Source organism: Bombina bombina, chromosome 3, assembly GCF_027579735.1.
Source record: "Bombina bombina isolate aBomBom1 chromosome 3, aBomBom1.pri, whole genome shotgun sequence".
NCBI classification, from domain to species: Eukaryota; Metazoa; Chordata; class Amphibia; order Anura; family Bombinatoridae; genus Bombina; species Bombina bombina.
This window is the reverse complement of record NC_069501.1, coordinates 364,427,464-364,441,230: the sequence shown is the minus strand read 5'-3', so window position 1 is coordinate 364,441,230 and position 13,767 is coordinate 364,427,464. Positions and strand designations below refer to the sequence as shown.

At 35.8% G+C, this 13,767-nt stretch overlaps 1 protein-coding gene across 1 annotated transcript in view; it reads right to left on the bottom strand.

Annotated features, from left to right (window-relative positions):
• LOC128653286 (amine oxidase [flavin-containing] A) overlaps positions 1 to 13,186 on the bottom strand; it is a 468,419-nt gene extending 455,233 nt beyond the window's left edge. Inside the window, exon 1 of the mRNA XM_053706491.1 lies at positions 12,800 to 13,186. Coding sequence (XP_053562466.1) covers positions 12,800 to 12,845 — 46 coding nt within the window. The 5' untranslated portion in view covers positions 12,846 to 13,186. The remainder of the gene's footprint in view (positions 1 to 12,799) is intronic.
• Between the last annotated feature and the right edge of the window lie 581 nt (positions 13,187 to 13,767).

The following is a 13,767-nucleotide window of genomic DNA, read 5'->3' as shown; positions in this document are numbered from 1 at the left end:
GCAAACTTTCTGATTATGAGGAACAAAGTCTCATTCTAAAGGAAATGTTTATAGAAAAAACATTATCCTTTGGACATTATAGATAAAAGTTATCTTCATGCTAAAAATGAAAATAGGGACAAGTATTTTCAGGAACATAAAAAAGATAATATCGCATCAAAAGAAGAATTAAAAAGAGTTCTGATGTAAGATTTATAACTCAATTTAACTCTGGTCATAAACTTATTCACCAAACTCTTAATAGGCATTGGAGGATACTTAGGAGAGATCCGATTTTAAGTAAATTGATTGGGGAAAAGCCTTCTATAGTTTTTTTTAAGAAAGCACCCAAACTAAAAAATATTTTAGCTCCGAGCAAAATTGTTAAACACATGAACACTATTAGAACTAACCCTCAGAGTAATAGGAATATTATCATGAAACTTTTAACTACAAATAAAAGAGGGGCTTTTAAGTGTAGGAGTGTACATTGTAAAATGTGTAATCACATTGGACATGGGAGTACATTTTTTCATTCCCATGTAAATAAGAAAAATTATCAAAATTAAAAACTTATTGACTTGTGCTTCAAACTATGTGATTTATTTGTTATCCTGTAAATGTGGGATCCAATACGTCGGTCGTACTATTAGGCGCCTTAGCCACAGATGGTCTGAACAGTATCGCAGTATCATTAATAAAAAAAAATCATAGTGTGATTAAGCATTGCCATGCAAAACATAATGGGAACCCAAATTGCTATATCATCACACCTATAGAAGATGTCCCTGCTTCTTATCTTTATAAACAACAGGTTCATGAGACTAAGGCAGAGGAAAACCTACTGGATCCACAAATTAAAAACCTTGCATCCTTTGGGACTTAATATGAATGTGGATTTAGCAGTATTTTAATAGTAATAAAACTCTATCAGTAGGATAACGCCTCTGTTTCCAGTACCATGAGAATATATATATATATATATATATATATATATATATATATATATATATAATTTTTTTTTTTTTATATAGGATTGTTTGTTATTTAGGAGTATAAATATAATTTGTTACCAATCATGAATTGAATACCATATGGTCCTAATATATTTAGATATGAACTATCACAAACTTAATTGTGTTACTTTCTAGATTCTATAAAATGTATTGTTGTAATAATTGTTGTATAGTATATTTTGCACGTATATTCATTATTGGATCACCTTAACTTGTATATACATCTATTTTTGTATATGGTATAGCTAGTAGCTTAGCATAGATTGTTTGTCGTTTTGCACTAATGATAATCATGAATGTTAAACTAACACTACATATTATATTATCATATTGTTGTATTATCAATCGTTAGCAATATATGTATTAATTAATTGTTAGTATATATAGTTTTATAATTGGTATGACGTTTGTACACTATATTACTTTTCTGTTTTAATTTTGACACAAACTATTTTACCTGTTACTTATACCATGGTGTATTATATATCAATATGACCATGATATTATTAAGCATTTTTTGATAATATGCCAGATATAGACTTTTTTTCTGCAGCGGCATCGAATAAGAAGTTTTTTAGATATTATTTGACATTATTGTAGACTGTTATTTTACGAATGGCTTCTGTCTATTATTCACCCCTCCATAGGTTAATGGGATCCCATTGTTGGTCCAATAGGTACTGAGAAAATGTCATGTAAGTGGGTGTGTAATTCACAGACACTTTGATTGGCTGTTTGAGGTCTATAAATACGTGGACTCCTTGCACAGTGTGCTTAGAGAAATATGGCTACAACTCACTGACGAGGCCCAATGAAGGCCAAAACGATCGTTTGGGATTGCTGTGTTCCTTGTTCAGAGAGGAATTGCCTGGTATTTCGGTGCTGGACTGACCGTAATAGGCGGGATCAGACTGATATACTACAGGAAAGTTCTTCTCTGTGAAAAGCATTACTGGGCTAAAAGAAGCTGCCCCCAGGTGGTAAATCACCATAGAACAGGCTAACAATAGTATTGAGCCAGTTGTTCGTTCATGTGAGTGTGCTTCTCTCTGTGTGTATCAGTAGGTAGTATATAGCCTGATGAAATGGCGTATTGTGCCGAGAAACGCGTTGCTAAGCAACACTTTTTATATGTTTTAATAAATCCATCTTTTACTTGAACCTTGCTCTTCATTCATCATCCCAATACTCTTTTGGAGTTCGCATTTGGTAGACTTTAATTTAGCGCTACCTCTCCATTGGCCGTATTCTTTTCCTGAAACCGGAAGCTGTGACATCATTAGGAGACGAGCCCCCACTGTGGCCCAGCTGCCTGGTTGGATCCTTTGAGTCAGCGGCTCCAAAGTATCGGCATGTGATTTATTGCACTGCATGTGCATATTCATGGCGAGTAACCGACTTATATTATACGCCATTGCTTCACTTGAGTCTCTCAAGTTATTGCACCAAGGGCGCCTCTTTTGTTTTCTTGTCTCTTAGGACTTAATGTTATCTTTTACCAATTTGCATGCCGTATAACTAATTCAATTTTAATTCTACTCATGCATAGTTCAATGATATGACATAATAGAAAAGTTAAATTAATCTTTTCTAAGTTTCCATAGACTACTTATTGTTTTGATTGTCATAGGCAACTGTTCTATATACCTATGTATATGAATGTCCTTGAAGAAAACATAGCTTATTACTGTCTAAATCCTAACTAATACTATCCTAATAATAAATGTGTATATATTACAACTATATTTTGCATATTATTACCAAATATTTTCACTCTTGATAATTCCAGAAGGAAGAATGCTGAACCTAAGAATACATGGTTACATTAAACTCTTGGTTAAAATTAATAGTTCTCCAATTCCAATGCTGTTTTATCATACACAACAGTAGGAATGTGCGCTTGTTATTCTTTCATGGTATAGCTAGAACATACAATTTTAAACAACTTTTCAATTTACTTCTATTTTCAAATTTGCTTCATTCTCTTGGTATCCTTTGCTGAACATATCATGTGAGCCAACAACAATAGGTATACATTTGCATTCACCTATCAGATAGCTCCTAGTATTACACAGATGATCCTGAACAACAGAGTTAATAGTGCACCCAATACTGTGTAAAAAATGGCCAAGATTATACTGGCATAATGTGGAGAGCACTATCAATCTTTAATCATTAATAATTGATAGTATCACAATCCACATGGCAATTTCCATCAAAGGAACCCCACTTCAACCAGCTTATGGCTAACACAGACTGTGGGATCTCACCTCTGTGGTGTGTTGTGACCAGCTCCGTATCACCGCAGAGACTTGCCTGCAACCTGTGTTTTGGAACTTTTTACATGGAATGTTTTTAAAGTTTTGTAATAAAGTTTTTTGAAATGTATTCCCATGGTGAGCTTCCAGAACAATCTTTTCATCTTAATATTGCTGATCCTGAGCCTAACTAGGTATGGTTTTCAAAAACAGATGCTAAGAGAACAAAGCAAATTAGCTGTATTATCATACCTGGCTGACAATAACATAAAATGGATATATTTATATATAAATTTGTATAAAACTGATTCAAAAGCCTATTAAATCAACTGATATAGAATATTAGTTTGGAGTGTATTATACTGATATAATATATTTGTGTAAATTAATATTGTGTAAATTACCATCTAATTTTCTGTCACAGATATTATATATCCAACAATATTAAGTACAGTTTGTTTAAAAATAAATGACTCAAGTGATATATAACTCTCCTTGTATAATATGATACTACCACCTAATTTAAAAACATCCTGCTCCTTTCAGCAGACTTTAAATTTACATGAAAATAAACAATGTTTGCAAAGGTATTGCAAATAAACATTACTTATTTTTATTGATGTCTATATATTGTATGTAAACAATCATTGAAAATAAGTGTTAAAAGGTGCATAGTTCAGAGATAAGAGAATAATAGCATGAAAACAAACTGTGACTATAGAGGAGGTGTCAGAAAAATAATGAAGAAAGTGTAGTACATTTAAAGGGACATTGTACACCAGATTTTACCTTTGCATGTTTTGTAGATGATCCAATAATATAGCCCATCTGGGAGTGTTTTTGTAACAATGTAGTTTTGTTAATTTTTAAATAACATTGTGCTGATTTTCAGACTTTAAATGTATACTGATATATACAGACTTCAGATTGCTTCTGCTTGTATAATGAGTCTTTTCATATGCTGGGGAGGGTCTGCGCTCAGCCCCTTTCAGTGGGGGCCACAGCCTAAACTCATTAACAGTGCTAAACTGGGAGCTTCTAAGTAAGTTTAAACAAGGTTTTATACTGGATTTTTACATCAATATCTGTGCATATTCTTCTTTATAGTAGTGTCTATAACATGCAGTTATATGAAAATCAGTTTATACTGTGACGGTTTTAATGAGAATGAAATAAGAAGAGAAATTACATATTTTTGTGCTTTTATTTTTAACGGAGGCTTAAAGTGAATGTAAATTTTGATGCTAAAGTGCCCGGTTTTTAAAAATTTGATTAAAACAGGTGCACTTTAATTCATCAAAATTTACATTTAACTCATGTTGTGAAAAAATATTTACCTTTTAAACTTGACAGCCGCTCCAGCTTCCTCCGCATATCACAAAGCCTCTTCCTGGGTCTAAAATGAGGAATCCGGCTTCCTCCAATCACGGCGTTTCAGAAACTGATTCCCCCGGGGGGGGGGGGAGCTGTGATTGGAGGATGACCCATCCATCATTTCTGACATCAGAAATGGCTTTGTGAGAGGTGGAGGAAGCTGGAGCAGCTGTCAAGATTAAAAAGTAAGTATTTTTTTCACGAGTGAAATGTAAATTTTGATGAATTAAAGTGCCCCTGTTTTTAATCGGATTTTTAAAAACCGGGCACTTTTGCATCAAAACTTACATTCACTTTAAAGGCACATTTGCTTTGTTCTTTTGGTATACTTTGTTGAAGAGTAAACCTAGGTAGGCTCAAGAGTAGCAATGGATGATGGGTGAACTAGCTGAACACATGAGAAGCATATATGTGCAGCCCACTAATCATGAGCTAGTAGTGCATTGCTGCTCCTGGCCCTATGTAGGTTTATGCTTCAACAAAAGATACAGACGGAACAAAGCAAATCTGATAATAGAAGTTGGAAAGTTGTTAAACATTTCATGTTCTATCTGAATTATGAAAAGTTAAAATGGGTATGAAACGCAAAAATGTTCTTTTGCGATTCAGAGAGCATACAATTTTAAAAATGTTTCCAATTTACTTCTAATATCAAATTTGTTCAGTTCCCATGGTATTCTTGGTTGAAGAGATACCTAGGTATTAGGTAGGTGTCAGAAGAACTATATGGCAGGAAATCAAGCTGCCATCTAGTGCTTTTGTAAATGGATAACTTTCCTGCAAAACTGCAACCATGTAGTGGTCCAGGCATGTGCACACTAAGCAATCAGTATAGTATGTAGCTGGGTCATTCAAAATGCTATATATTTCAAGTTACATTAAGCACCTAGGGGTCGATCCGATATAAAGCGTCGCCCGCAAAAGCCGGCGACGCCAATATTTGCGCGGATTTGGTATCACATATACGGCGTAACCTAGAAGTTACGCGCGTATATTTCTGCCGTCGCCCGCAGTTTTTTGGGCCATAGGCAGGTATACCAAACCCGCGCAGTTTGGTATCCAATATGCAGCGTAAGGACTTACGTGGCGAAAATGGAGAAAACTTACTCCATTTTCACCTCGCCACAAAAAGCAGCCGTAAGAAGCCTTACGCTGACTATTGGAGCCCCGTAACTCCCTAAACTAACTAGAAAATAAACCTAACACCTAACGCATGCGCAATGTCTATCTCCCTGTCAACCGCGATCTGCTAAAATAAACCTAACACCTAACGCATGCGCAATGTCTATCTACCTGTCAACAGCGATCCCCCCCCCCCCCGAAATCCCTAATAAAGTTATTACCCCCTAAACCGCCGCTCCCGGACCCCGCCGCCATCTACATAAACTAACCCCCTACTGTGAGCCTCTAAAACCGCCGCCATCTACCTTATCTATCCCCTAATCTGTCCCCTTACACCGCCGCCACCTATATAAAAATGATTAACCCCTAATGTAAGCCCCTTACACCGCCGCCATCTCTATTAAAATGATTAACCCCTAATTTAATCTACCTACCCCGCCGCTAGCTATATTATCTATATTAACCCTAAGTATATTATAGTTAATATAGGTATTACATTATATATATTAACTATATTAACCCTAATTATATTAGGGTTAATATAGTTAATATAGTTACTATAGTATTTATATTAACTATATTAACTCTATCTAACCCTAACTAAATTTATATTAAATTAATCTAATTCATTTATAAACTAAAATATTCCTATTTAAATCTAAATACTTACCTATAAAATAAACCATAAGATAGCTACAATATAATTAATAATTACATTGTAGCTATGTTAGGGTTAATATTTATTTTACAGGTAAATTGTTAATTATTTTAACTAGGTATAATAGATATTAAATAGTTATTAACTATTTAATATCTACCTAGTTAAAATAATTACCCAATTACCTGTAAAATAAATCCTAACCTAAGTTACAAATACACCTACACTATCAATAAATTTAATAAACTACTAACATCTATCTAAAAATACAATTAAATTAACTAAACTAAATTACAAAAAAAAACAAACACTAAATTACAAAAAATAAAAAAAAGATTACAAGATATTTAAGCTAATTACACCTATTCTAAGCCCCCTAATAAAATAATAAACCCCCAAAATAAAAAAAATTCCCTGCCCTATTCTAAATTCATCAAATTTCAAAGCTCTTTACCTTACCAGCCCTTAAAAGGGCCTTTTGTGGGGCATGCCCCAAAGAATTCAGCTCTTTTGCATACAAGAAATACAATACCCCCCCCCCATTACAACCCACCACCCACATACCCCTATTCTAAACCCACCCAAACCCCCCTTAAAAAAGCCTAACACTACCCCCCTGAAGATCTCCCTACCTTGTCTTCACCACACCGGGCCGAACTCCTGATCCGATCCGGGCGATGTCTTCCTCCAAGCGGCAAAGAAGAATTCTTCCTCCGGCGATGTCTTCCTCCAAGCGGCAAAGAAGAATTCTTCCTCCGGCGACGTCTTCCTCCAAGCGGCAGCAAAGTCTTCATTCTTCCGGCGGCATCTTCAATCTTCTTTCTTCGCTCCGCCGCCGCGGAGCATCCATCCCGGCAGACTGCTGAACTTGGAATGATGTACCTTTAAATGACGTCATCCAAGATGGCGTCCGCCGAATTCCGATTGGCTGATAGGATTCTATCAGCCAATCGGAATTAAGTTAAAAAAATCTGATTGGCTGATTCAATACTTAGGGTTAATATAGATAATATAGCTGGCGGCGGGGTAGGTAGATTAAATTAGGGGTTAATCATTTTAATAGAGATGGCGGCGGTGTAAGGGGCTTAGATTAGGGGTTAATCATTTTTATATAGATGGCGGCGGTGTTAAGGGCTCACTTTAGGGGGTTATAGATATAATATAGCTGGCGGCGGGGTACGGGAGCGGCGGTTTAGGGGTTAATAACTTTATTAGGTTGCGGCGGGGTAAAGGAGCGGCGGTTTAGGGGTTAATAGCTTTTTTATTGTTAGGCTAGTGAGGGGGGATAGCGGATAGAGGGTTAGACAGTGCGGGCTATGTTAAGGAGGCGTGTTAGACAGTGCGGGCTATGTTAGGGAGGCGTGTTAGACAGTGCGGGCTATGTTAGGGAGGCGTGTTAGACAGTGCGGGCTATGTTAGGGAGGCGTGTTAGACAGTGCGGGTGTTTTAGACTTTAGTCAGGTTTTATAGGCGCCGGCAGATTCTAACGTGGCGCAAGTCACTGGCGACGCCAGAAATTTGTACTTACGCAGATTTCTGGACATCGCTGGTTTGTGAGACTTACGGCACGTTAGCATCTGACGGCGACCTATATGGGATGGCTCGAGTTGCGAGCTGAAACTGCGGGCGACGCCGGTTCCCTCGCTTGCGCCGCAAACTGCGATCGATATCGGATCGCGCCCCTGGTAATTACAAGACATTTTTATTGTCTTGCTATAAAATAGCATATCAGCAAGTCAAAACATTTTAATACAAATAATATCTTGTTTACAGCAATTGTTTTTCAATAGCCAAATTCAAATAACCCTTGGATTCACACCAACAAAGATATTTCCGCCATATCTTATGGTAGATTTTCCTGGTGACAGGCTTTCTAGCCTGAATCAGAGTATCTATAACAGACTCAGAGAACCCACGCTTTGATAGAATTAAGCATTCAATCTCCAAGCAGTCAGACGTAGAGAAACTAGATTTGGATGCTTGAACGGACCCTGTATTAGAAGATCCTGCCTCATTGGCAGTGTCCATGGTTTTTCAATAGCCAAATTCCACCCACCTTTAGCCTTATTTGGGTATAAGCCTACAGACGATGAGGCTAGTCCTAGTCATGTTAGTATGAAGTGCATTGTTTTACAGATGTTTGCTTTTAAAGCCAATTCTAAAAAAGATATTTAGGGCCAGATTACGCTATGTTAATGTGCGCTCGTAATGGGGCAAATTTTATGTGACAGCAAACTTGCGGTTTCACTTTGCGCAATTAACCAGATGTCAGACCTCTGGTTAAAAGTTTAAATATGCTCCAAATGCCCCCAAAATACAGAGTACAGTTTATTCACATGTAAAATAAAGATTATTTATAAAAAAAAAAAAAAACTGCACAAATAAGGTGTTGAAGTCAGGGGATGTGGGGTGTTAGAAAAAAAAAAAAAAAAAGGCACTAAGGTACCTTTACATGGAGGTGAATGGGGGACTATCGGCTAGATTACGAGTTGTGCGTTAGGGTAAAAAAGCAGCGTTAACAGGTCCTAACGCTGCTTTTTAACGCCCGCTGGTATTACGAGTCTTGCAGGTTTAGGGTCACCGCACACTTTTTTGGCCTTACCGCAAAACGACTTACGTAAACTTCGTAAAGTCTTTTTTCTATGGGACTTCCATAGCCAAAAAGGGAGCGGTTCACCCTATACCGACAAGATCCCTAACGCATTTAAAAGTCAGTAGTTAAAGAGTTTTATGGTACAACGCTGTAACATAAAACTCATAACTAAAGTGCTAAAAAGTACACTAACACCCATAAACTACCTATTAACCCCTAAACCGAGGCCCTCCCGCATCGAAAACACTAAAATAAAAATTTTAACCCCTAATGAAAATAGAAGTAAACTATGAAAGTTGTTTAAAATCGCATGCTCTATCTGAATAATGAAAGAAAATGTGGGGTTTCATATCCCTTTAAAAGGAGCTGGATTGGGGGTAAGTATTTAAATCCCTCATTCTCAGCTACCTGAAGCCCTAGAAACCCATCAATTGAAAAGCAACGCCTGCACTTTTAAATAGTGGGTCTTACACACGTTTTTTTTAAATATAAAAATACACGTCTTATTTTTTTTTAACAACACAGTTTTTCCCCACACAGTTTGTTGTACAGTTCTCACGTGTCATGGCATATACATAAAATAATAGTATAGTTTGAATCTGCTGTGTCTGCTGGAAAAAAACAAAACAATATATACAGTAATATGTGTGGGTTAAATACCGAAAAAGACCTACAGTAGGGCTTTAATGTGAGCACCACCTAAAAGCTCCAAAATAGCTTAGCACAGGGTTGGAAATGGCTCAGCAGTTAAAAAAGCCAAAACATTTTCTTTCATGATTCAGATAGCATCGTTATTTGAAAAAGCAGGAATATAAGTTTAGGAGTCGCCCCATTTTGGTTTAATAAGCATGCGCTACCCAGGGTGCTGAACCAAAAATGGGCTGGCTCCTAAGCTTACATTCCTGTTTTTTTTTTCTCAAATAAAGATACCAAGAGAATGAAGAAAAATTGATAATAGGATTAAATTAGAAAGTTGCTTAAAATTGCATGCTCTATCTGAATCATGAAAAAAAATGTAGGTTCAAATTGCATGCTTTGTCTCAACCGTGAAAGTTTTATTTTGACTTTGTTGTTCCTTTAAGGATTCTTGTTAAATGCGTGAGATTTATGATAATGAAACAAATAAAAATTGTTGACTAGAAAACACTAGGTTACATGATTGGTTAGCTCACTTGGCAAGATGAAGGAGCGCAATAATAAATTCCTTTAAAGGGACAGTCTAGGCCAAAATAGACTTTCATGATTCAAATAGAGCATGTAATTTTAAACAATTTTCCAATTTACTTTTATCACCAATTTTGCTTTGTTCTCTTGGTATTCTTAGTTGAAAGCTTAACCTAGGAGGTTCATATGCTAATTTCTTAGACCTTGAAGACCACCTCTTTTCAGAATGCATTTTAACAGTTTTTCACAACTAGAGGGTGTTAGTTCACGTGTTTCATATAGATAACACTGTGCTCGTGAAGTTATCTGGGAGCAGGCACCGATTGGCTAAACTGCAAGTCTGTCAAAAGAACTGAAATAAAGGGGCAGTTTGCAGAGGCTTGGATACAAGATAATCAGAGGAAAAAAGTATATTAATATAACTGTGTTGGTTATGCAAAACTGGGGAATGGGTAATAAAGGGATTATCTATATTTTAAAACAATAAAAATTCTGGTGTAGACTGTCCCTTTAATATGCCACAGCATTTTATTACACTATTGCTTGCAGACAACTGTGTTTAACACCTTAAAGGGTCATAAAACTGTAGATAGTGCATTGCGTGTGTAAATAAAGTACATTACATATAAACCATACTTTTTCTATTTTGAAGAAACCGCTTCATGCCACTATCTCTCATTAGCAGACAGCCCCGGCAGACAGTCACTGAAATGGCTCAAAGCAATTGACCAATGAGATTTATTATTCAAATTAGCTAAGTGAATCTGCTAATTGGCAATACGAGATCCCGGCCACATGTGCTTTCTGATTAAAACATACACGCATGTCTCTGTACTGAAGCGAGTAAAAAAAGAATGTGCGCTTGCTAAACACTACTCACTCGCGCGCTGAGAGGAACGATCACATAACTACGATAGAAACAGAGACAAATACTCCTCCTACTGACAGCCTTGCAAAATAAATTAATCATGGTATTAAATATTGAGGTGCGCGCTCCAGAGGGCTATATGTAGAGCCATCCGTGAATTGCTTTGCATAATTAGGTAAATGGAGGGAGTGCAAAATAGGGAATTTTTATATTGAGTTTATTAGATTACAATTTAAAAAAAAATAACATATAATTAGGAAAATCGTTTTAATATAAGTTTGTTTAAATAGTTTATTTTATTTTTGAAGGCTTACTGTCCCTTTAATTAAAGTCAGCTCTCAACTGGTGTTGATAAGCAGGTCTGCTGAACCAATCAGGGCAGGGTGGCACAAGTACTGAGCTACCAGTCCCCCATTGTGTTTCGCACAGCAAATCTGGAGACTTTAAGTATGTCTTTATCTGTTTTGTGGTGTTGAACATATAGGTCTGTCCTTATATTCTAGCATTTTATTATTGCTTCTTTAGGTCCCTTTCAAAATATGTGGTGGTTCAGTAAATGTTTTCTAGCAAGAATGTCAGAAGGAAAAGGTTGTAATAGAGTTGTTGCCTTTAAGACATGAGCCCACTAGAGTCTTATTACAGCTCATTTAGACAAAAAATACCATGGGAGTGGTGGTGCTTTATTATTTACATTTTTATATTTTAAAGGGTTGGTTGTTTATTAGAGCTATTTTTGCACTATATTGTCCCTTTAAGGTGCAGTTTGGGAAGAATGTTATTCAATATACTAAAGTCATTTAATATAATTAAAAGGGATATAAAAGTGCAAAAGGAAAGTGCTCCTTACAAAAGGGATTAAACACATAGTTAATGTCATCTCCAGAGCAGCAATGCAATACTGGTAGATAGCTGAAAACACTTGGTGAGCCAATGGGCGTAGTCACCAATAATAACCAGTTAGCTCCCAGTACTGTAGGATAAGTATATATTATTTTTCAACAAAGCATACCAAGAAAACAAATTAAATTTGAAAATAGAAGGAAAATTAAAAGTGTCTTTAAATGACATGCTCTGAATCATGCAAATTTAATTTTGACTTTCCTATCCCTCTAAAGGGCTATTACAGTGATAAAATGACATGCTCTAATTCCAATCTGCCACTTTTACACATTTGTAAGCACAAAAAGAAATTAACATTTTAGGCAACATAAATGTTAAATCTCCTTTTTGTATTATAAATGCTTACTGGGAGTGTTTGTGTACGAATACAATAGTCTTCTCAAAATACTCGTTTACTAATCTGCAAAATATATTGTGGAAAACTTTTAAAAAAAATGATATAGACTCAACACTTCCTTTATTTGTTCACTTTAATCTAAAACTTTTCATGCTTGACCTTTACTGTGCTACTAATGTATTGTTGGGAGTTTGGATTCCAGAACAGAAGTCAGCTTTGACACTGCCTGACTTGCACGCGTGCTGCTATTGACAACTAATAAAACGATTATAGCAGTGTTTAACGGCGAATGTACAGCGTGTCACGCCCATACAACTCGTGCCAAAGCTGATGTTTTGTTGTCATATTCACAAGCATAACAGTTGCATAACAACGTGTTTTTAAAATTCCAAAATGTTTCTGAGCAAAGACTAGGACTGATAAACACAATCATAACGCTGAGCTAATCACAACGTGATCGCGTTGAATGGCTATTGTGATACTGCTATACTGACCACTACTGTATAAACAAGGGGGAAACTATTACATACCTGAGATGCCTCCACCGATGACAATCACATCACAATCGTTGCTCATCCTTTTTCTTTTGCCTTCCTTTCAGCTGAATCCTTGAACGATCACCCAAAGTGTCAGGGAAATTGAGCTTTTTTTTGCAAGATGTTGCTACTCAGTAGGCTTGTCAATCATACACCACTCCGCCTACATAAACTCCTAACTCTTTGCTTGTAAAGGTCGCATTGGCTCTAGCTGCCTGCCAGAACTGCAAATTTCCACCCCTTCTAGAAGGAGGACGAATTAACAGCCATAATCCTCACTGGTTGCATTTTTATTAGTGAGGTAGTTTAGATTGTTACTGTCTATGTCTATTATATGTTTAATTAAAAACAGATATATTTTTGTATTCAACCGAACAGACTGTTTTTGTTTCTTACTGATTAGTATTCAGAATCAAACCCCGCCTTAAAATACTTTTTTTTTGTTGTTGTTGTTGCTTCCTTTAGTTTTTAAGGTGGATTTGCTAATTAAGTGGCAGGTTTCAGAAGAAAGAAGAAACTAAATAAAAAAAAACGTTTACATTAATTAAATAATTACATGCACGTTCTGCCTTTTTTGTATGTTTTAAAATTAAATATGTTGAGAATAAGAAAATTACATTTGAATGGTTAAAAAAAAAATGGATGTGATACTCAAAAATTCTGTTTTGTTTAACGCAGAATGTTTCAAAATATATCACAATACTTTTTTTTTTCTTTCTTTTTTCCCCTAAATAGATGTTCCTGTGCTGTGTGTTAGAGTTGCCCTACCAAGCAGCCAACAGTATAGCCCCATTGTACATAATCATGCACTTTTATTTTCACTTTAAATTTAAAGGGACACAGAACCTAATTTTTTTATTTTAGTATTAGAGGGATAGTCTAGTCAAAATTAAACTTTCATTATTCAGATAGAGCATGCAATTTTATTCAACTTTCATATTTCATCCTATTATATTTTTCTT